The sequence below is a fragment of the Leiobunum rupestre genome, chromosome 7 (assembly GCF_980474605.1).
Source record: "Leiobunum rupestre chromosome 7, qqLeiRupe1.1.hap1, whole genome shotgun sequence".
Classification (NCBI taxonomy): Eukaryota; Metazoa; Arthropoda; class Arachnida; order Opiliones; family Sclerosomatidae; genus Leiobunum; species Leiobunum rupestre.
Genome location: NC_143390.1, coordinates 31,971,325 through 31,995,456, shown reverse-complemented (window position 1 = coordinate 31,995,456; position 24,132 = coordinate 31,971,325). Strand labels below are relative to the sequence as shown.

Genomic DNA, 24,132 nt, shown 5'->3' with positions numbered 1-24,132 from the left:
GTCAGATTATAAAGACTAGGAGGGGTAGGACAAGCTAAATTAAAACTTAATTGCGTCCTTGTTGAGCGGCACAATGCTTCTCGTCTCGGGGTCCTTTGTTTCTGGGGCCGGCTCGCGCGTCGATAACTCGGTTAGCCGTCTCTCAGCCGTCACCCCTTTCTTCTCTCTCTCTCTCTTCTAATTTTTCCCGCTGGCTAGCTTTCTCTTTTCACACCAAAAAGAAGCGAAAGAAAGGAGGGTTAGCTTCCCTACGTCTCACTCTTCCGGCGTCGAAGGAACGGCCGCTCCGACTGATAGGCAAAAAACAGGCAAAGAAATAAAACAGCCGGGAGAGAGAAAGTGGGCGAAGCGAAGAGAGGAAATGCCGGGAACATGTCCGCAATCCTATTAAGCCTCTGTCTTCGGGCTTTCCCCTTCTCCTCTTTCGTCTTGTTTCTCTTCCTTTCTCTCTCTTTTTTTCGGGCCACCTCGGATTTCTCTTCTTTTAAGCGAAGGTGCGAAATTCGCATTTGATGTACGAGCCTTTTTCCTTCTCTTGGGAAATTGAATGTTTTTAGCGCGCGCTCTCCCGCTTTCGTTTGGAGTCGTGTACATAGGTGTGCGTTGGGAGGAGTCATCCGTGCAGACCGTTGGCCCCTGGGCTTCTTGGCAGAACCGGAGTCGCAGTCGTTTGGCTTGTCTATTTCTTATATCAACTCGAGCCAATTGAAAGAAAATTGGATTTGAAGGGATCATTTTCTCTACCCGCACCATTTCCTCTTCCCCCTACTGTTTCTTATGAATTTTTTACACACGCAATTTCACGTATTTGCCGGATTGCTTCTCCCTGTACATTCAACATACGCGATGGTGTCTCTATCTAGCCGGTTAGCTCAGGACAAAGAAACCACAATCCTCTACCTGCGCATCACGAAATCAATTCTGAAGGCATGGTGGTCAGATAGAACCGCGCGGAAAAGGTACTCAAACTCAAACTTAAACTGAGTTTTTTGAACTAATCTTTTGTAAATAATAATAATAATCAGCTAGGCTAATATCCAAGGCACCACCCAAAGCCTAAGTCATCAAGCGACTTTTAAAGCCATTAATTCAGGTGGCCGGGTTACAATGCGTAGGAGGGTGGTGGCTAGCCCTCCATGCCACGCGAGCCAACAGCTCCCTACACTAACTATTACCGTTAACCTCTACAAGTTTTATGGGGAAACCGAAGAGCTCGAGGGAAAGCCCCTTATTTTGTACATATCTCTTTTATTATATTCCATTTTGATATATATATATTTGTTATAAAATGTAAATAATCCTAAGATGTAAAAGGGACCCCAAGTTGGAGTGTGAAAATAAAGACGAATTCATTACCCGCGTTTGAAGCACTTCTATAGGCGTTTTGGACTATTTTTGCATACGAAGCTTTCCTAATATTTTTTTAAAATATCTCATTTAATGTAGTGCTGGTGCTACAATATCCAAAAAATGCATTCCTTTATATAACAAAATAAATGAAACTGCATTTCAAATAAATGAGGTGGAGTAATGAATGGATATAAATTCTGCCAGCTTTGAAATTAAAATTTCAAAACAACCGTATACGTATAGGTTTTGTTATTCTCCGGCTTATCAAATTCCCAATTTCCCCCGACGAGAAAACCCAAATCATAGAGGATACAAAAGAATCAAAGAATTACTTCCCTTATCCAGCCAAATGTGACGAACCCCGACTTCTTCCCTTATTTGACTTTCTTTAAAAGACTCTGGTCCGGATGGTGACTTACTAATAAGTTAAAGAGAGGTTTTCCAAAAGCCGTTGAATTGGTAAAGTCTGTTCTTTAGAATATTTCCCTAAATTCCGTTTCAAATGGAACTAGCGCGAGACGGCGTCGCCCTTAGCTAACAAGACTTATTTTATTCAATGGTCGGGCATGAAAATGACATTTTGAACTTCCTCCTTCTATTTTTCGTGCCTTCTTCGCTCACGTAGCAGCCCCCGCTCGCTGTATAAAAGATGACTGCCTACTTTCCAAAGCGTTTCGTTTTATCAGCTCCGACTTTTTATGTAAAAACCCCGAGAAGGCAAAGATTGTCTAAAGTTTGAGGTCGCGGCTAGTTAGGCTATACCACGGTGCGCGCCGCGAAGAAGTATTTGAACAGGGCGAGCCAAAACGATGGAGGCGGAAAGATTACGAATGGCGGGCTGCCTGCTCGACGAGGGAATCGTATGTTCGCGTGGGGCCTCGCGGATTTCGAAAGAAAATGTTTCCAAGAAATAGTTCTTCATATTTCCCCATTTCCATTTCTTTCTTGGCGTCTTTTCCGCTGTAGGCCGTGATATTTTTCGAATTGCCCCGGGCACGTAGCCATATAGCTACTCCTCTTTTTTAACCTCACTCAGTCTGATAAGAATAACAAATCGACGACAGTTTTAAGGAAAACCACCGCGATGAATGAATGTAGTCAAAGTACACTAACTGGTTTTGGCAATTTCAGTTTATTATAGTTTTTTCAAACATGTCTGGGTTTAATGTTGGAAAAAATTGTTTATTTTTATGTTTTTATTCCTTTAATTTGGGTTTGCAATGTTGTTTGGGTATTTTCGGAGACCCTACTTTTTTCTAACAGTGCAGTAATTTGCTGAGCACGCACTGTTGTTTTGCACACACCTGCCATATTTATATAGATCTTATACTAGGGGTTGCTCAATTAAGAAATCAGGTGCACAAATCGAATAAGAATCACTAAGAAACTGAGAGCTCATACAACAGTGGCTGCGCAAACACTGGGCAGTGTTAGTCTGCTGTCTACTTAAGTTCCAGAGTGGACCTTCGAAATTTAAATCTAATAAGGGACTCCAAATTGAAAATTAAAGAACCATGAGCCATCCCAACTCTAAAAATGTTAGATTTTGAACAAGTTGTTTGTCTGCTGTCTGCTTATATCAGAGCTCTCGGAAGCAATTTAGTTGGTCTTTTCCATACACGACGTCTTTGTAATTGCAACGGTAGTAAAATAATGCGTACGAACCATTGTCCATTTACTCATTTTGTCGTATTGTAAATAGAAGCGTTCAACTTGTTGCTCACCTCAAGAAATCAGAAAAACATTTAAAGAAATTATTGGAAATAGCCGAATGATTGAAAAGTCATTGGAAATAACGCGAAATTGCAGAATAATTTTCTGAAATTAATCGAAATCAGAGTAAATTACAGAAAAGGTTTCAGAAATAAATCAAAATCAGAGCAAATCACAAAAAATCTTTTGAAAATTAGAAATTAAATGTACAAATCGTATGGAAAACACTAAAATTCAACTCAGAAGCTAAAAATCATAAAACATGTTGAAATAAATCAGGCAACAGAAACATCATAAGAAAAGTATGCCTAATTAACGAAAGCCTTTGATAAATCCGTCGAAATCAAAGAAATTAGGTGTACAAAATATTTACAGCTGAGTGTCTCACTAAGAACTTCGATTAAAAGTTCGTGTATCGAACCTTCATGTCGCTTTTCCATAATAAACGAAGCATTTATGGGAGCAAGATAAGAGTAAATAACCACATTTAATGTTTGGTAACGAAATTGCGTATTATGTGTTTATTTTCAGTTAAGCTCGGTCATTAAAAGCAACCGTAGTCGTTCCTAGGTTGCGAAAACTACACTAATATGTTATTCGTTTCGCTGTCGCGAAAGAGTTATGGAGTGGAGCTAGCCGCTGAAAAGTGTAATTCAAAACTTTGCAAAATATGTAAACTAAATTGCTTTACACCTCTATTACTGAATATACTTGAAAAGGTGCGAACCTCGGCTATTTCACGTAAATAATTGAAACCTTTCCTTAAAGCTATTATTAAATGGCGCGGTTATAAAGAGCGTGTACTCTCCCGCTCGACCTTAGCGTCTAGCGTGGCTGCACTCTCCCGAGTTTTGAGAAATGAGGCACGTCAGAGCTCTACGGTTTCTTGCCAAAGCGGCGAAAATTTTTAACTCCTATCTCCAACAATTTCATCTTCCCGGGGTATTTTCATCTCATTTCACCTAGATTACTTTTCTCGATTTTAAACTATTTTCCACCTCATTCAACCTTGCGCGGGTTCAACGTTCAAGCCTCTAGGATTTCCGAGATTGTTCACACCGCTTCGAGTGGCGCCTTTTGGGCTGGCCACGTTCTGGGAGAAACGAAGTTACGGCCAGATGAGACGTTTTACGCATAAAATTAGAATACGCTTACTGACGGGCGATTTTTCTTAACGTCTTCGGTAAAAGGGCACCAGCCGTCATTTAAGTCGGACACTCTATTCCGTCGAAGCTTTCCTTTTTTGGGGGTAGAGAGGGCTGGGGTACGTGTATGTAGGTCGTATGTTGGGGAATGAATGGCGGAGATATCTCTTATTTTTTATTCGCTTAAAGAACAAAGAGAGAGAGAGAGAGAGAGAGACCATCTATTTGAGTATGAAGATAGAGAGGGTTGGTCAACCGTCGAAATCTTTCGTGTTTCAATCGACAGCCGCTCATGAATCAAAAAGTCAAACGTGAAAGCACCCAAACTCGGTCTTGTTCGCACTTTATCATCCGCTTTAATAGTTCCTAAATGATAAACGAAATTTTGAACGGATCCCCTTGCATCCTCACACCTTAATAAATTGTAATAATCAGGTTAAGCCACACTTCGAAAACGTGTAGGTTAAACTAGTAGCTGAGTGAAGACACCTACACGTTTTCTATAGATAGCTTAACCTTTCTACTAACAAGAATATATTTATTTCAACTTAGGGATAATGAAGAGTAAGCTACTTTCCCCTAAAAAAATAAATAAGCCGGTATAATAATAATAAGCTAGGCTAATACCCAAGGCGCTACCTTAGAGCGACTTTTAATTCCATAAATTAAGGTGGCCGTGTTAAAAGACGTAGGATGGTGGGAAGCCCTTCTTGACACTCAAGCGAGCAGCTCCTTACACTATCTAAAATACCATTATTCTCATCAAGATTTTATGGAATGGAGAAACCGAAATACCAGGGGGAAACCCCTTTAACCAGAAACTAGAGAACTTGCAAACTCAACGCGGAAGAAGTTGTTCCGAGTTTTTACCATAATTCCCGAAAAACCGTCTGGGAGCGTCCATTAATTACGTGAGGCGATTTTGGTGATTTTTCGACCCCCCTCCCCTCTTGGTGAGATGTCGTGAGATTTGTCTCGACCCCCTCCCTCCCCCATAATTTTTCAAAATGCGTATTTTTAGTGTAAATACTTAATCTGTGTTTGATTGCGTTAGATTTATTTTAAAAAAAAACATAATTTGCTTGATTATTTATATTTAAGGCTAGTTAAGACTAGTATTTTAGACAGAACGTAGTCTAGAATCACAGTGAGAAAATCGAGCAATAAAATACTTTTAAGTATTAAGGAACTACTAAAATTCGTAAAAGAATATTCATTCTAATTCAATTCACTGGGACTCATGTGTGGTCCCAAGAGTGACTATTGGAACCAACATGACCATGTGATTTACAGTAAAATCATCTGCTCCTTCAACCTCGCTCTGATTTAGCCACTCTAAACCGTTGTCGCTTGCACACAGAAGCTCAGTAACTCGACGTGTGACAATCCGTGAGGGTCGCACTTTTGCGTGCTGGTGCCGGTGGTGCTCTATGGACCGCACGCCGGTGCTCTGCAGCCATATTTTAGTGGAGAAACATGTTTTGTCGCAATTTTACACTGTTTCTTGCGGAAACGTGATGTTTGCCGAAACCCCCCCTCTCCTCCACGTGAGATTGGGCGAGATTCAACTCGACCCCCTCCCTCCCTCCCCTAAAAGCCTCACGTAATTCATGGACGCTCCCTCTCAACAACCGAAGCATAAATAATTATTATTATTATAATAATTTTTGATATAATAGTTACAACACGAAGTAAATTCTAAAATTAGACTTTTAACCAAAAAGGTTACGAAAATGGTGGATCAAATTTGATTTCAAAATAATTTGTCTGACCCAAAACGACTTTGATAGAAAATTAATATCCGAAATAAGTTATATTTGATCGAATTGCAATTTATGAATTTCCGATTTTATGAAAAATTATTTGATCCCAACAGAATTCGATCCAAACTGTGAGTATTTGATTTAAAGTTGGATCCAAATTTGAACCATGGATCAAGTCATTTTCTTTCAGTGACTTTCTGACACTAATGATCTTTGGGAAACAATTACGAGTGTCCACTGAAAGGAAACCTTCATTGGTTAATTATCAGATACTGACGGACAAACGACTCCGAGGAGTGTTAGCTGCCACCGTGTAAACTCAATTTGTAACAGCCCCAAAGCATTAAATATACCTCAAAGTGACGCTATTCATTTAACTAGGCCGGTAAATGCGGTATAATTTCAAGATTAAAAGTTTTATTGATTTTCCGGCGCTCGTGAAACGATGAAAAATGATCCCTTAATTAAAATTCAATTGAAGTATTTGATTTGGTGAAAGGATATCTTACGCGGCATTAAATCTTAATATTAATCTCTCAAGCCACTCTCAATTTCAATGCTTACCATCTCTTGGTTTATTTTCCTTAGCAAATATTTAAGATTTATTTCTTAAAAGATTTACCTTTCTGTAAGTCGATACATTTTAGATGGTTTTTTCCAACTACCTTAGAAAAACGGAATGCCTCAACTAAAAATGAAATCAATGTGTGGTCCAATTAAAAGCAAGATGCTTCATTTGACCATAGTCAAATGCAGCATCTTGCTTCAGATCGGAATCCCTCGACCGTATTATTTTAGTTATTTATTAAATTGTTTTTTTAAGCATATATGTTTTCGAGTTTCTGGAAACTGTTTTTATATTTTCTCAGAACAAATATAATTTCGTGAAATGTACATTTTGAAAACGGGTGGACTTCTTTAAAAATGTATGGGGTGTTGGGATATTGGATGTCCATTTTTTTGTGGAGTTGCTAGCTTTCCTTATATCATCCTTTGCAATGCAGTCCTTAGGTGGTTCCTTATATCTAGTTTAATCAGAATTGTATACACTTGGAGTTCAATATGGAGATATATTTTTGGATGGTGAATATTTCATAGTTTGAGCAAAGCCTACTTCTTCTAATGTTTCTTTTGGGAAAATGAGGATTATTCAAAATAGCCGATAGGTGGTAGGAAATCGGTGTGTATAGGGAATATAGGAATGGAGCCATTGCGTTTCTATAGCCCATTTTATTTGGTCTATTCAGGAGCGACGCCATTTGTATAGTTTATCTACGGTATTTCTACTCGCCATGGCGTTAGCCCGTATTATTATAATGGAGAAAAAGGTCTATTCCGCTTCTCGATCGACCGGCCGTAAAGTAAATGGGATCCCTTAGTTTAAACCAAGTATATCCGACAGTGTTACCGAGGGCGATGGAGAGGGTAAAGTCCCCACGTTTTGGCCTTTGTTAGAATGCCAACTAGAGTACGAGTCATCTTCTAGGTTGAGGGGAAGACTACATTTAGGGGAAGGAGAGACCCTTTGGAAGCTGCTCTGCTTTTTTAGACCGAGCTACGGTAAACATCTGCATCGTCAAAGTAATGGTTTTGTTAAAAATCCTCGCGTCAAAATGATGGATGACGTTTAAAATCGTAGAACTGAATAAAATGGCACCCCTCCTCCCACCTCTTCTAGTACACGTATGTAGATCTGAAAAAATGGAGAAGAGGTGGGTCTTAGTGATACCCGTTCTTAGCCTGGTCTCTTTGTATTTTTAATATCGTCTCCCCGCGAAAAAGAGGGAATATGACAAGGTTTCATCTTTTTTCTTAATTTAGATATTTATTACCGACTCCATAATTTAGATATAAGTTCTTTGGAGAAGGAGCGCTGGAGGAAGAGAGTTTTGAATATAAGTGATGAGATCAGGAAGCGGCAGACCCTCTATCTCTTTTGTCTTGGAAAAATTGTCCCGAAAGATATGGCAAGGGAAATTTCGCTTATCTTTTCAGTTGGGGGTAGTTTCTTTCAAAGAGAATTCGTTGTCGTTAATGACTTCCTCCTTTAAAAGCTTTTAGTCCCTCTCATCTACAAGTAATACGTGTTTAGAGTTGGTTTTGATATAAACTAGCTGGATAGTACAATGATTGAGCTTTATAATACATAGATACGGAAGACTAGTTGCGGAATATTCTATATATACTAGGAATTTATCAGCTTGATATTATCAACATTATGAATACCAAATTTTAATGTTTACTTTTTAAATTATGTATATGAAACCAAACATTGCAGTGAGGCTAATAGATTTTGAGATGCGTATTAACAAGGTTATTGCATTACCCTTTAAAATATTCCTATTGTTATTTACATATTTTATACTATTTTCTTTCGTAAATTCGATATTGACGAGACCACATTTTACAATTACAATTGCTGATTATAACCCAAAAACAATATAGTTTACTTCATTCGTAAACTCTGAAATTGTTCCTTCCATAGAAAAGAAGAGAAAGTTTCAATAGCTATCGTTTTCCAGGTTTGCCAATCCTAGCTTTATTTTAGGCATAAATGGTAACGATTTATTATTTTTTAAACTTTTCATGATAATGGCCAGTATTTTTCCCTTTAATATTAAAAAAAAAGGAAGCTAATTTTTCTCGATACGGACGGCAGGGTCTAGTCGAGGCTAACTAATCAAAATAAATGACCATTCACATTTGCTTCTCCGTTATAAGCCTCTATTTAGAAAGATAGCATCGTCGTTCCCCTCCCCATCATATATTCCGCTCATCCTGACCCTCTCTCTATCCGCGGTAGCTGAACGAAGCCAATTCCGAGGGCCGTAATGCCGACTCTATAATAGCCGTCATAGAGTATAAAAAATCGACCATTCCTCTCGCTTCGATTATGGTTCGGGCTAAAAGGGGTATTAAGGTATCATCAGGCGATATCCTCTACCCACACTTTTTCTCTTTTCTCTCTCGCGTGGTGATTCCTCCTTGACTGGGCCGATCGCTACCGCCGTTGGTCGAGGACATTGGAGGCCCGGCCGCGATCGAGCTTTTGTGCGTTGCACTCGCTCCAAAGGAAGCCTTCATCCTCCATACACGGGGAATAAGGTTTTTCCAGCCGACTGAACTTTCTAATACAAACAATTTTTCTTCTTCATCCGCGTACTTTGCCTTTTTCTAAAGCGCTACGGCGTCTTCTCATACACTAACATCCATCTTTATCGATATGTTTATCTGTAATCGGGAGGCTTAGACCTGTTTGGAAATTAATAGCTCAAATTTTCCTAAGTTATATAACACAAATTATTAGGGATTGAAAAATCTTCTATGGAAACTTTGTAACAGGCAAGATTTTAGTTCGTGACTTCGGTTAACCAATGATTTTTAAAATACGAGTAACGTCTTACATTCGAAGTAATCTAAGCCCCAGCCATTTCTTCACACGCATTCACCGCACCCTGCCAATGGATCCTTTTGTATTCCAAGTGTATCATCGATTTGTACATTTATTTCATAAATATCAATACGCGTTCTAAGCTGGTGGTCAAGGGATGGATTTTTAATTCAACTTTGTTGCATATGATGCCTTACAACACTCTAGGGGGTTCTTCCGCTTCTTAATAATAACGGTGCATACTCCGTGGAAAGTGTTTAGCGGAACGTGCCACTGTGCTTGTGAAAAACTGCTCCTCATTGCATGTAAATTCTATTACCGGGACAGATAAATGAGTTTGTGAAAATTTGGGCAGCACCGTAAATTATTATCGTATAAACTAACAAAATGGCGGAGCCGTGGCTTAAATAGGAGTGCTAGCAGCGACAGCTAGCAGTCTGTATTGGGGAATCTATTTTTAAACCCTAAATCAAGTTTTATTTTGTATTTCCCTAAATGGAGAGAAGCTACCCTGTTGTTACGATTGTAAAGCTAACTATTTTTCAATTTTCTAAACACGATCTCGTAAACGTCACGTCACGGTTTTCTTACATCAACTCCCTTTGTCTCTGAATGTGCGAAAAATTATACTCAGAAAACCAATTTAAGGCGTCATTTATTCGTGGCAGACTCAATTAAATCCCGGTAATACAATACCCGTGCTCATTGCTCGTAATTCTTAAAAAAATACCGGTTTAGGTTCGATATTTTTCAATTGTAATTCATAAGTTTGTAATATTAATTCATATTAAAATTCTATCAAATAAAGTTTTTCAAAAAGCCTTGCCAATAATAATCTGAAAATCGCTTTAGTCCGCTGTACGTTACCATCGTTATGGCAGTAAAGCCTCGAATATGTCTGACCCATTATTGAATACATGGTTGCATGGCTGGACGGACATTAAAGGGAATATAACAGCAGATAACCATGCAGCACAAGCTAGCCGGCCCAACATGCCCTTTTCGGTCGGAAAACCAGTTCGAAACTAGGTCGGGCGTGCTGTCCATTCAATACTCAAAAATGCGCTACTATGAATCTGTTAGGAAGAAAATTGTACTAAAAATAATTGGAATTTTAAAGATCGAAAAAGAGTCGGCCCTAGTGGGAAAAACCGACCTGACCCTTAACCGACTTGCAGACGTTTAAATGATTACTTACCGATTCCTTTGTCTTACATGAGTATTTGGTGTGGTACCCCAACACTTTCAATACTAGCCGCTTTAAATATTTCTTACGCTAATAGGTGTTTCTATAAAATACGGGAGGTCATGTGATAATGTTTTGTCTACGTCACTTAGCTGTAGCTCTTGAAGGTAGAGAGCACGCGCTGCAGTTGCGAGACCCTTTGGAATCTGAAACCCGCGAGCAAATCTCACGGGCAAGTAAAGCACTTAAATAACATGCGCTCATGACGCAGATAAAAAAAATTATTCTTCTAATTTTAATTGTTTTATTTTATAGAAACACCTATTAGTGAGTTCTTGCTCAAATTATTTGGGGTCTTCTATAAAGAATGCGTTGATGTTTTATTCGCTTTGAGAACAAGTTACTCGAAACGAAAATTATTTTAACAAGAACCTTGTTGGTTTAATAATTTAATATATTGAGTACTTTAGCTTATCTTGCCTTAATTCGCCGCTCATTTGTCCGTTTCAGTCATCAGTGGTCCGGCTGAAGTTCAGGTGGACGACGAGTACGTGTCTTTGCGGAACACGGCAGTTTTTAGATGCCACGTTCACACGCCCACTGGCAACCATGTCACCCTCTCTGAATGGCAGACAGACGATGGAATGGCCTTCATCGCCGACGGAAATAACGGTAAATGTCTTCACCATTTCTCTCCTTCCGACACGTTCAATTGCCCAAAAACCCTTCCGACCAGAGAAAAATGTCCTAGTATCTAAAGTAACGTAATAGTCTCGCATCATAATTTTTTTTTAAATCATATGAGTTTATTGTACAGATGATACTGTATACCGACTTAACTCTTAAATAATAAAATACTTTTGAATGAATTTGAAAGACACTATATACTGTCTTGTGCAATTATAAAATAAAATTCAAACAATCAAATTTGAAAATAATGACAATTAAACTTAATGAATGACTATTAAATTTAACGAATGATAATTAAATTTAAGGAATGACTATTAAATTTAACGAAGGATAATTAAATTTAAGGAATGACTATTAAATTTAAGGAATGACAATAAAATTTAAGGAACAACAACTAAATTTAATAAACGAAAATTAAATTTAAGGAATGAGAATAAAATTTAAGGAACGTCAATTAAATTTAAAGAACGACAATTAAATTTAAAGAATGGCAATTAAATTTAATGAACGAAAATTAAATTTAAGGAATGACAATTAAATTTCCGTATAATTACATTTACATTTCACCAGATTTTATATTTATTCAGACGCGCTTTGAAGCTACAGATTGCCGACTTAGCTTTAACATTAGAGGGTTAATTTTTCCACTCATTACCAATCTTATTTCCGAAAAACTGTTGTCGATTTGTGGTGAAACGATATGCATTTAAAATTTGCTGCGCTTTATACACATTTTGAAGAACTTCTCATCCCGAATGTAATTGTAAAAGAGTTTAAAAAATTCAATAAGATCGGTGCGTAGGCGTCGTATTTGCTAAAGGCAACAAGTTACGACGTTGTTCGTAAGGCAGTTGTCGTACCGCGGATACATTTTACGTAGCCTTGCGCTATATCAAAAATTTATGCGACGGTGAATACAAAAACTAGAACAATAATTTTATATGTGGGCGATCGTTGCTGGGTAAAGTATGACAAATCCTTTCTGACATGTTAGAAAATGAGCGACAACATAATGCACCAGGTGGTTAAGGACTGACAACACTTTGCTAGTTGTTACCAGGGTTGGACATAAGGATATTTTTTTAAGTAGTCAGCCGGACTAGTGCGCCTCCTATCTTAATTTTTTTAGTAGTCACTGACTAGTGGGGATAAAAATGGGGGTATAAAAACAAGAATATCAGTACAACATTTTGTTTAACCCGTCAGAATTAAAATAGGAGTTAATTATGACTTGAGTTACACGACTTTGGCCGATCACATTTTTTTAAAAAATAAAATGGGATTAATGAATGATGAATTTATGATACGCCATATTCGCCACTTTTTATTAATATTTAGGTAAATTATTCGCTAGTCAAGTTGACTAGTGAGCCCCCAGATTTCAATTAATTTTTAGTAGTCAGAGCATTTATTTTAGTAGTCAAATGCCGTGACAAGTGCCTTATGTTCAACTATGGTTCTTACTAGTCTCTGGAACTGCTAGTGAAATCTCCATCAATAGTATTTTTAACGGATCAAGCAAGTCTTAGTGAAAATTGATTCGCTTTTATAGGTAAAAATAAAGATTACTTGGCTCAATAATTATGAATTATTTTAACCAAACATAAAATGTACTATTATACCCCCTATATCGAGTTTGTTGGTTGTTATTTTCGTATTTGAGATCTAAACGAGGTTAAGTCAATCTAGCCTGCAGTGACTCTGGCATTGAGTGAAGAGTTTTTTTATACCAAAACTTCCGTTTACACAATCGTTTAAGGAAAGACCATCATCGAAAGTGTTCAATATCCTTCTTATGTCTATTGCCTTACGTATGATAGTGTATGGTTCACAATTTTAATAAAATGCATTGCAAGAAAAATCAAATCATCGCTAGATTAAATTTTTTGTTGGAGATATATTCGAAGTAGATCACTGTGCAATTTATTTTCTTGCAAAATATAAAAACCCGTCTTGGGAGTTCGAAAAATGAGAAAGCTAATTCGTTCCAATTTCGTTCGGTACACTCCCGTTTATCCATTTCCGTGTTTAGAAGTAACTCCCCCGAGAATCCGGGTAACTCAAACCAAACTAATATCGGGGGCGCGTGGAAACGGCAAACGCAAATCTATAATGGATATTTATCGAAGAAAAAGGCAGAGAGTGTGGACAGTGGACGGTTATATTTCTCTCCTTGATTGTCCCCCTTTGACGTTATACGGAAATGTTTGTTTTTCCTTTGACCATAATAATACGTCCTTGGGAAGGCTTCTCTTCTTTCGCTTCGAGTGTAGATACGCGCCCCTCTTCACGAGTGGCGCCCCCTTACGGGGAAAAAGGCAATCGAAAGAATCGTTATAGAAATATTAATGGGGCAAGGGTCGTCTATAAATAATTTGGCATGTTTACATGGAGCTAGAGAAGGAAGAAATTTCCCCTGGGAGAGGGACCTTCTGTCTTCGGCGGACTTATCGACAGATATAACTCCCCGGGAAAAAACTGAAGACGCTGGTCCCTTTATACCCACGATCTATAAAAGTGTTGAGTTATTTCATTTATAGGATAGCGATGATAACTCCCCGAAGCGCGAATAACTTTTAATTAAAAGAGATAAGAGTGTTGTTAGTGTAAGACTAAACTAATATAGCGTGCAATATGAGTATTTTGTTGGTTTTTTATCAAGGATTCGTGAAAGTGGGAGTGGTCAACTTTAAAAAATATATAAAAATAAGAAGGTTAATCGAAAGGTAGTCTAACTTTTGATTAGTTTCTAACAGGGTTCGAAAAACCCGGGTTTTTTACAAAGAGCCCAACCCAGTGTGTTTTTAGTGGGTTTTTTCATTTGGGTGGGTTTTTTTCTTTAGTATACAATTTTTCAAATTTGTATTAGACGATATGGCGAAAAACGTTCAACTAAGACAAATTAGAAGTGTCTGATGTCTAGCCCTGCTAAATAAAGAATATTTTCATCATTCGGCCACGTTTGGTAAAAACTAAGAAGCCGAAAGCTGAAGCAAAGGACTAGTAGAAGTACCAAGTTATAAGTTTCAAGTTAACTTTCTAAAGTTTGTATCACATTACAATTCAATCTAAGATACTAAGATATATTAAAGTGGTCATTGCACATTGAACAAGTTGGTTTTTCATTTAAAATATGAGATTTGAAAGTGAATTTTTAAGTTGGGTTTTTGAGGTGGGTCGGTCCAAAAAAGTGGTTTCGAACCCTGGTTTCTGGCCCGTTGATTTATGGGTAAAATTTTTTTTTACAACATAATAGTCCTTCTATTTTTTCATATTTATATTTATCTTAAAGTAATCAGTGGCGTCACTACAGTTAGTAGCATCCGGTGCGGTAACTAATAATAATACTCAACTGACAAGGAGAGTACCCGAGGTGTTTATTGTCGATTTCCAAAGTCGGGTGTAATGTAGACCTAGATTAGGTATGAAATTTCCCAAAAGGAGACTTTGCACTACCCATTCGATTTGCCATGGCAATCGAAAATGTTTTGACCACCTAAAACAAAAATAAGATTTTTTCCTTATTTTACCCAAAGGTTGTTACAATTTTACCTAACAAATGTTCCAATTTACCCAAACTTAATGAAATTTACCTAAATATGGTCCAAATTACCCATTTCCTGATTTAAAAATTTTTCAAAACATTTCGTAGAAAAATCCCTGGCTTTTTTAAAGGAGATATTTTCGGTTGCCATGGCAAATCGAAAATTTCATATCTCATATAGGTCTATATTACGCCCAACTTCAAACAAAATCGGCTAATACTCTTAGGCCCAAGTAATCTAACGACTTTTATTGACATTAATTCAAATAGCCGGGTTATATTGCGTAGGCAGTTGGTGACCAGCCCTACATGCCACGCGAGCCAGGGTCGTGCTTGGGGGGTTGAGCAGGGCCTCTAAAATTTTACCATACGTATGTATATACCGGAGGGCCGCTACACTCAGTTTCGCCAATGCATTTCGCCCGGGGCCGCGAGACCTCTTAGCACGGCCCTGACGCAAGCCAACAGCTTCCTACACTTACTATTAACCACAACAACCTTTTATGGAAAGGGAAACCGAAGAATTCGTGGGAAAACCAATTTAACCAGTGGGGGGAGATGGAGAATCTCCGAGTTTTCACCCTATGGCTCAAGCTGGGATAAAACCTGGCCCCTCGTGCTGAGATATGAAAGTGCTAACCACTGCGCCACTCTCTCTAAGGTTATCTGAGGGTGACATCCACCTCGTAACGCACCAGAGGGTTAAAATATTTGCCACTCCTTCCTATGACTTTTGACATTTTCGACGCTGCCTAGTGGTTTATTAAGGAGATAATCTCTGAAATGGTTGAGGTCTTCCGTAAAGAATGCATTCATTAAATTAATTAACTTTTCATTAGCCTCTATTAATATAGTTTTGCTAGTTCATGATATAGAGCGTTATTAAAATATATCTTAACGGAAATTACAACGTAGCACGTCTGCGTGGGTTTCTCTACAATGAAACGACAGTTGAATACACCTATCATAATGAATTCCTGGTTTAAATTAGCTAGCTAGTGTTTTTACGCTGATACGATTTCAAAGTTATCACATTTTTAGCAACCAAGGCCCACGCTTCAATGATACCGAAAATGCAATCCTCTTAGGTTCACCGTTTTTCACGGAAGCTTTCTAAACAGATTACGCTAGACTAGATGCAGTCCCCAAATAGGCGAAGAACCAAAATATATGTACAGTCATTACTATAAATCGAGTTTCGTAGATTTTGATCCCGTATCCAGGGAATATAAAAAAAAAACTTGCGGGAAAGTTTTGAGGGCAGATTTAGATGTTCCCATAGAGAGAGCTTCGAACTACAGCGCGGAATAACGCGACAATTTGAGTCAAGGTACGTGGATGAGTTACGTCTGCGTTAACTTAACCTACCGTGTTTTTCGTCCAATTTCTCTCTGGAATATAGTCCTTTTATACAGTAGCTAGGGCACTAAGGAAAATACTGGTACTTTTCTGGCCACTTCTCTCTATGGCATTTTCTCTTCTACGAGGCTTATTTCTTTTATACTTTGGGGCGAATCTCTCGATTTCCTCCCATCGGATCCCGTTAGTGGTGTTGAAACAGCCCCCGATTCACCGCGGTGGATCTGGCGAGTGGTGCGGGGGCATCAAACCCCGTCGAATTGGCGCGGTATCGATTGGGGCTTTCGTGCCCCATAACCATTACAGTTGGGACGCTTTATTGCCTATATATATCGCGGGGAAGAAAGTTTGGGTAATGAGAGAGGGAAAAGAAACTAGCAGATGTAATATTTAATGTCACAGTGTACGGAGTTCGCTCTTACCTGCTTCGACTGAAAAGCGGCACGTGGGAGGAGCCCCCTCCCACTCGCCTCCCTCTTTGAAAGATTACGGGTGACCCTTTTTTGAAATATGACTTTCGGCCGTCGGTGGCAACGATACATTTCGGAAGTGTTTTCCCGCCTTCTGTCCGAAAGCGTTTCTTCGTCTCATTGCGGCGGTTGTTGGCTTTTAAGCCGGAAAGATGTATAGCTGGACGTTCCATCTTTTTCGCCAACGAGCGGCTGGTATTCGTCTTTTTAATGTTGTTTTAAACGTATTGTTACGAGGCTCCTTTACAGTTGAAATTGATGTTAGAGCGGCGGCCCGAAGCGTCGAAAAATAACGGAGCAATAGGCGGCCATCTCCCTATCGATACATTCGTGGCCCTTTTTGTAAGATACTTTAAAAATAGAAACCCCCCGTATTGATTTCCCGCCTCCTATCTCTCTCTCTCTCTCTCTCTCTCTCTCACACACTCTCTCTCTCTCTCTGTTCGAAAAGGCCAAGAGCCACAGACGGACTAGTTTTATTTTCCAGTTTAAAACGCCATAACTACGAAAATAGCCTATTTTGAAGCTATGCCAAATTCGAATCTATTTATTTTGTTATGTGGGTCCATAGGCGTATTACGTAGAGTTTGCCTGTACACAGATTACACGGATAACTCTGAAATTACACGAAGTAAGGTTACGTCTAGATAACGGAGTCGATTACAACGATTACGAAGGATGGCCATAATGGTCGATAATGTTTGTCAAGGGCATGGTTAACCTCAGAGGGGTAAACGGTAAAATGCCCTCTTTCATGAGATATGAATACACGTAAGACGATTGCCCCCTCCCTTAGACTAATTATGAATAATAATGAAATGAAATGAATTTTTAATGTGTTCCAAAACCACCCTTTTTACAGTGTCAACTAGTTGGTACCCAGTATTATTATTAATAATAATAATCAGCTAGGCTAATACCCAAGGCACCACATTAGGCCTAAGTCATCCAGCGACATTTGAAGCCATTAATTCAGGTGGCCAGTTTACAATGCGTAGGAGGGTTGTGGCAAGCCCTGCGAGCCAACAGATCCCCACACTAGCTATTACCGTTAACCTAAACAAGTTTTTGTGGAAGGGGAAACCGAAGAGCTCGGGGGAAAACCCTTTAAACCAGATTGTCTCCCCCATATAAAAAATGTCCACGACCGCCCATGGTCAAGAATGTATTCAGGTTGACAGAGAGAATGTGGGAAACACCAGGTTTGTCTCGAGATTACCCTGAAGGAAAACCACACCTCTTCGCCTTTTCTAGTATAATGTTCTCCCCTACCTCCCAGTAAAGGTAACAGACACAATAGTACGATTGTAGGCTCTTTTTCCGTTTCGGAGGAGAATCATAAAAATCATATAATTGAGACTTCACATTCTCTGTTAATCTAAATGTATTCTTGAGTTTGTTTAACGAATTTAAATTTCCATATACACGGGTAAATATTGCTTAAAATAATAACATTGTGAAACGTATTTTTTCTATATACAGTTCCGATCAAAAGTTTCTGGCTGTTTTCTCTTTGCAGCCATTTTGTTTCTATTTTAGGTAGAGAGCCGAATGAGGACTTCTATGAAATTATACCCTCACGAAAATAATTTGCAGTGAAAATTAATACCCTACCACCAAAGCCGGAAATAGCCAGACCACTCCAAAATGACGCCATGAAAAAATGAATACCATTTGTTTCATTTTTCAAATTGGATTTGTGGTTGTAAAGTTATTGAAGAAATAGTGATGACGGAAGCATTGAAATTAACCCTAATTTAATTTTTAAGTGAAACAAGCCAGCGTGAAAGTAGTATTTAAAATAATATCGCTCGAGACTATGATATTTTTTGCCTCACGCCAAATATTGGCGTCGAAAGCTCATAGAATTGTGTATGATAAAAGTTGCACTTCTAATTAATGGAACTGTGGAAACATTTGGGTAAATTCGAATAATAACAGTAATAATAATAATAATAATAATAATAATCAGCTACGCTAATACCCAAGTCACCACTTTAGACCTAAATGTGAGTTAATGCCAATAAATGTACATACGTGATTTTCGTTTCCAGTTGAAAAGATAAATTTCTATAAACAATATATCGTGTGTGAATTTTTATATACACCAAAAGAACCTTTTCGTCACCATTCGTAGTAAATTATGCAATAAAGTACCTATATCGTGTTTCATTCTACCCATACTGTCTTCCTATAAAAATATCCAGGAGTACATTTTATCGAAATATTTCATTTTTTGAATGTCGTTTTCCCAAGCGTATTTTGAGAATTTTTAGAACTAGATAGCGGTTAACATGTTGGGGGAATTTTTTGAAAGTTTGGTCGATACCTAAAGGAAATTTTCTCTCATCTTTCTATAGTGGCGGGTCTTCATATATATAAAGTGGGATTGGGGGGTGAGAGGTAGAGGGGGACGCGGGAGACCCAGTGGACGAAAGAAGCTCGGGCTTATGATAGCGATAAATGCTCTTCCTCGTTTATTATAAGCTCCTCTATCAATCAGGTCAGGGCCTCTCTTTCGCTCTTTACTTTAACCCAAAAGCACTTTCGATATAAAAAGCGGAGCGTACAGATCGTTCACCAAAAAAAAAGTTTTAGAAAAAGAGTTAACCGATAAGAAAGATCAATATTTTTTATGAGACGTGAAATATTTTAAGACTTAAGTATGCCAAAAACAGATTAAATGATGGGGAACGGTCCCTTAAAGATTTTGTTATGTTGTGGTTGTCATTTTAGTTTTCACGTGTTAGTAACATTTGGCCGCGTTATTACCTTTTTTATGGACATTCTACGTGATCTAACCGTATATGAGATGTAACTAATTTTAACAAATATTCAACAATTCTAAATGTAATACCAAAAATGTATTCAAGTTAATCAAGAATGGGTGGATCTCGTAGTTCCCGTTAAAAGAATTAGCTTGATAAGGGAAAAATACAGCGCAATACTTGATATAGATTAGAAATGTAAACGAAAATTTACATATAAGAAACTCTTCATACGGCTATTTTAATGAGGATGTATGAATACATTTTTGCTAGTGGCGTGATCGCGCTAGAGGTGGTCATCGAAGTAGACGGTGAATGTTTGTCGATTTAAAAACAAGTATCGTCAAGACTATATACTTGTTGTCAAGACTACCAATTCATTTATGATGCTTGATTTTATGTAAGCAAATTCATTTATTCGGTAATTTTGGATTAAACTCAAAACTAATCCATAGTCACGAATGACCTTTAAAATACCTAGCGAAGAATATTATCTTAAAATGAAACGTTTATTTTCAAACCTTTAAGGGTTTTTTCTTGTATCATATTTAACACCTTAACAGGTTTGTAAAGGATGTTATTCTACACATTAAATAGCATTTTTCCTATTAGGGTGTTTATTTACACTGTTTGGGGTGCTTTTGTCTTCCGTTTTGGTTCCGTTATTACACAGTGTGTGGTATAAAACTACTCCTTCAGGGTTCTTTAGGGTACAAGACTTCTCCTTTTAGGGTACTAAACAACTCCCTTCAGGGTGTTACACTACTGCCTTAAGGGAGCTACACCCTAACTGGTGTTAAATCACTCTTTTTACGTTGTAATATAACACCATTTTTACACCTTTCAAGTTTTATAATTGGGACAAGAAAAAACCCCTAAGGCTGTATATATTAACCCTAAAAAGTGTTTTGTAATGTATATTTTAGACCGTTAATATACCATTAAAAACATTTTTTTTTAAGATTTTATACTTGTATATTTTTCTCTTTTGGGCGACCGACATAGGATTTGACATTTTTGTCCTAAAACCAAATTTAAATGTTACTTAGCTGACTCGGTGTATTCGAAAGACGCTCTGGGTGAAGCAATTCACCGTGTACCTCTACAAACCCAAGTTTCCCTTCAGCATCCCTGCATGGGCCTTAGAACCGTGATGCTCCTGGGTCTTAATTGCCCTATGGGTATTCAAACGTAAGATTTATTAAATTAGTACACCTTAAAGCGAAATGTCTTACAAAAAAAAGCGATTGAAAGTGAACATTTGTAAAATTACCCCCACCTGGAAACTGATTATAAAAACGTTATTGATGGGATAATTTTCAGAAAATATCATACAAAATTTAGTGTTGATAAGCACTACTTAGGGCGCTGGGGGGTGCTTACTGCAGAAGTGAAGACACTATCATCGTAAGAAAATTATATTTTCTGATCCATTTGATTATTGTTGCTTTATGATCTAGTAAGTACATTGCAGGAGTGGTGGCACCATGAGGTACCATTAGACACAGTCCTTAGTGACGACACTGTTTATTACGAAGACTAAATTGTATTATTGTCCAAAGACTACAAAAATGTACGTCGTATTTTACACAAATCTCCCAAAAAGTAGTAGAACCAGACACATTATAATAATCAGCCGGATAAGCAGTCTAAAACTACTTATTCGGGGCTTTTGTAAAAATCCACTTCTGCCGAAAACTGGCCAAACCTAAATTTATTTAATCATTTTAAGACTAATGGTGCTATTATAATTGAGGATACCATAAGTATTTTTAAGTAATTAAGTTAATTGTTATTTTAAAAAAATCAAAATATATTTATATATTTTGAAAAATAAAATTTAAGTTTTTTCGCAATATACCCATGAGGAAGCTAAATTCGAAATCTGGCCAGGCAATAATAAATGGTTTATACTCAATGACAACCTCACAAAGGAAAAATGCTAATAGATTTATCAATTTTAAATAAGTCGCAGTTGACTTTATTTACTCTAACTGAGAAAAAAGGAGCGCGTACACTGATAAAAATAACTTTTTTTTTAAATAATAATCAGCTAGGCTAATACCTAAAGCACCACCCTAGGCTCATGTCACCTAACGACTTTTGATGCTTTATGGTGGTCGGGTTAAATTGCGTAGAAATGTGGTGGAAAGTCGTTTATGCCACGCGAGCCCACAGCTCCCTACAATACTCTATTAAAAAGGGATGGCACAAGTGGTTATTAAAAAATATGTTTATACTTTTTCTGGGGCAATATAGACGAAATATAATTTAAATTAACTACGTTCTGGCTTCCCCCGTTTTAACGTATTTCGCGTGTGATGATACGAGAAACATTGATAAAACGTAAATCTGAAATTATTAAGAATATTAAAAACAAGTTAATATAATACTATCGGTAATAAAGTTTATGGTAGCGTAATCTGAACCACTCAGCTGATCGCGTAGGCAAAATTTTAAAATATTAATTTTCTTTCATCAATTTTTGGGGCCCCTGAGGATTGAGCCCTACGCGACCGCACCTGTAACCCTTGCATAGTTAGGCACTGCCTGGAAGTTAAACCACGCCCACCACCTATCCCTAAACATTGGTCAAGTTGCAGCTTCATGAAACTTAAAACATTTGTGGTAATACGAATCAAACGGAATAGGTAAATTTTACATTTGGTGTAAATGACGTAGTTTATCTGACCTTATAATAAATAGGCATAATCCTGTCAAATATTCAACAATTCCAACGTTTTAAGCCGAAATGAGCAATTTTCAGAAATGTATTAACAATATTAAGATTTGGTTCTATGCTGATTAGTGGAAACCTTTCCCAAAGCTTTTGGCATGAAGAGATGATCGCGAATATACTACGAAAGCATCGCCTGCCCACCAAAATAACGGATAATAATCGGTAATACCTCGATACACAGTCTAAATCAAAATCACCCGAGAGTCAATTAAAGCTTAAAGAGGGAAATTAAATTCATGGATTAATGTACGAGCTAATCCTTAAGCCGCGCTATAGCGTCCACATTCCCGATTTCCCATCGATGCTGAATATCCCAGCGCATTTCGTACGCGGCTCCGTTCCTCTTGAGCTTCGCGAGATTTACACTATTAAGCGCCGTGTGTAAAGTGTTGAGACCATGTACCGGTAATTTCCCGATATCGGAGAGCCTCCGCGCGTCTTCGAAAATGATATTAATCGCTTCAAGTTTTCCAATTAGAACTCGCGCGAGAATTTGCGGGTATCAGCTTTAGGTAAGTTTTAAAATTTGACGTCGAATAGAGAGAGGATATCTTTGATGAAGTTTCCGGCGAAATGTCCTCGGTCTATCTGATTAGTCCTGGAGCGAATTACTTTAACGCGTTCAGATTATATTGGAAGTCAGCGCGCGTCAAAGAGCGGCGAGAGAGAGAGAGGGGCATTTTCCCTCAGTGACCCGGGGGCCTTAACGAACAAGGCAGTTATTTCGCCTAACGTCATTTATCCTAATCGTTAGCGCAATCATTTGCAGCGACTAATTCAGGAAATGAGAGATTTTCCGCTCCCCGCCGCTAAGTTTCATAATTGGCCCTACTGCGGCGTCCGTTCGCTCACTATAGGCCTTTCTATTCGATCGAACCGGCCTGTATATCAATTAAGGAGACTATGGGGGCCTTAACAATTATTTTCACTCATTCATCAAGCCTTTCGCTAGCGGGCTTAAGCCTCGGGCAGCCGGCGTCGTTTTGGTCCGAAGGCGCGCTCGGAATCGACTTTATAAGTTTTCAATTATACTCCGAGACTATAAAGTCGCCGTCATCCTTTAGGGTAAACAAAGGGAGCTCGGAGCGGGTGTGTTTTTGAAAAGCAATCCCCGGCAAAAGTTCGCCCATAATTAATAGAGCGATTTCTTCTTCGGAAGAGACTCCGCTCGACGCGAAACCCCATTTCTGACATTTTAATGAATATAAATTCTTTGTTTCGGTCGACTGGTTGTTAATATTTTTGTCGCGGATGCCAAAGAGAAATGGTTTACTGATTGTTATCGTTTCTAATTTGGAAGAGTTAGAGCGAGACTGTTATCGCCAGATTCTATCCACCCCAACCGCCCATTTAACCGCCCATCAGAATATAATTTTCTTTTTTACCAGTTAATGAAATGCTTGTTGGTAAAAAGGGGCAATTTTTGAAGTATCCGATGGAGTTTTCAAGCGACTGATGGTCTTCTGTTTTTTTGTTTTTTTTTCGTTTTAGAAGTTAATTACGGCCGATATCAGATTTTTCGGCCCGGTATCTTGCACATCAGCAATGTCACCCCGACGGATGCCATGAAAAAGTACGGATGTCGAATGAAGAACTTACTAACCGGAGAAATTATGAAAACCACTAACTTTGCCAAACTAATTTTATCAGGTAAGAATTTGTTCTTGTAAATTTCTTGGTTGTTTACCATAACATTATACTGATCGTTTTAGAATACCTAAAGCTATATCGAAACAAATTAGGAATCAAATGCGTTTAGTTAGTTTATAAAATGGAATTATTTTTGAAATATTTCAAGTCAACTTTTAACTTTAGTTAATTAATCAAAACAGGAAACTATACACTTTGTGTCTAAGGAAGATAATGGGCGTGGCTTGCAGTTGAGATGTTACGCGTAGTGACGCAAACTTATAGCACCTATTCGACATTAAAATAGAACCATTTTCGGATGAATACCAACACACCAACGCATGTCTGATTTTATTTATTTTTTATTTTTATTCTTTAGACGAT

The 24,132-nt window shown here is 38.0% G+C and overlaps 1 protein-coding gene across 1 annotated transcript in view; it reads left to right on the top strand.

Moving 5' to 3' along the window:
* LOC149936074 (cell adhesion molecule Dscam1-like) overlaps positions 1 to 24,132 on the top strand; it is a 68,334-nt gene that overhangs the window by 28,673 nt on the left and 15,529 nt on the right. Inside the window, exons 3-4 of the mRNA XM_090153611.1 lie at positions 11,059 to 11,220; positions 23,611 to 23,769. Of these exons, the coding sequence (XP_090009737.1) occupies positions 11,059 to 11,220; positions 23,611 to 23,769 (321 nt within the window). The remainder of the gene's footprint in view (positions 1 to 11,058; positions 11,221 to 23,610; positions 23,770 to 24,132) is intronic.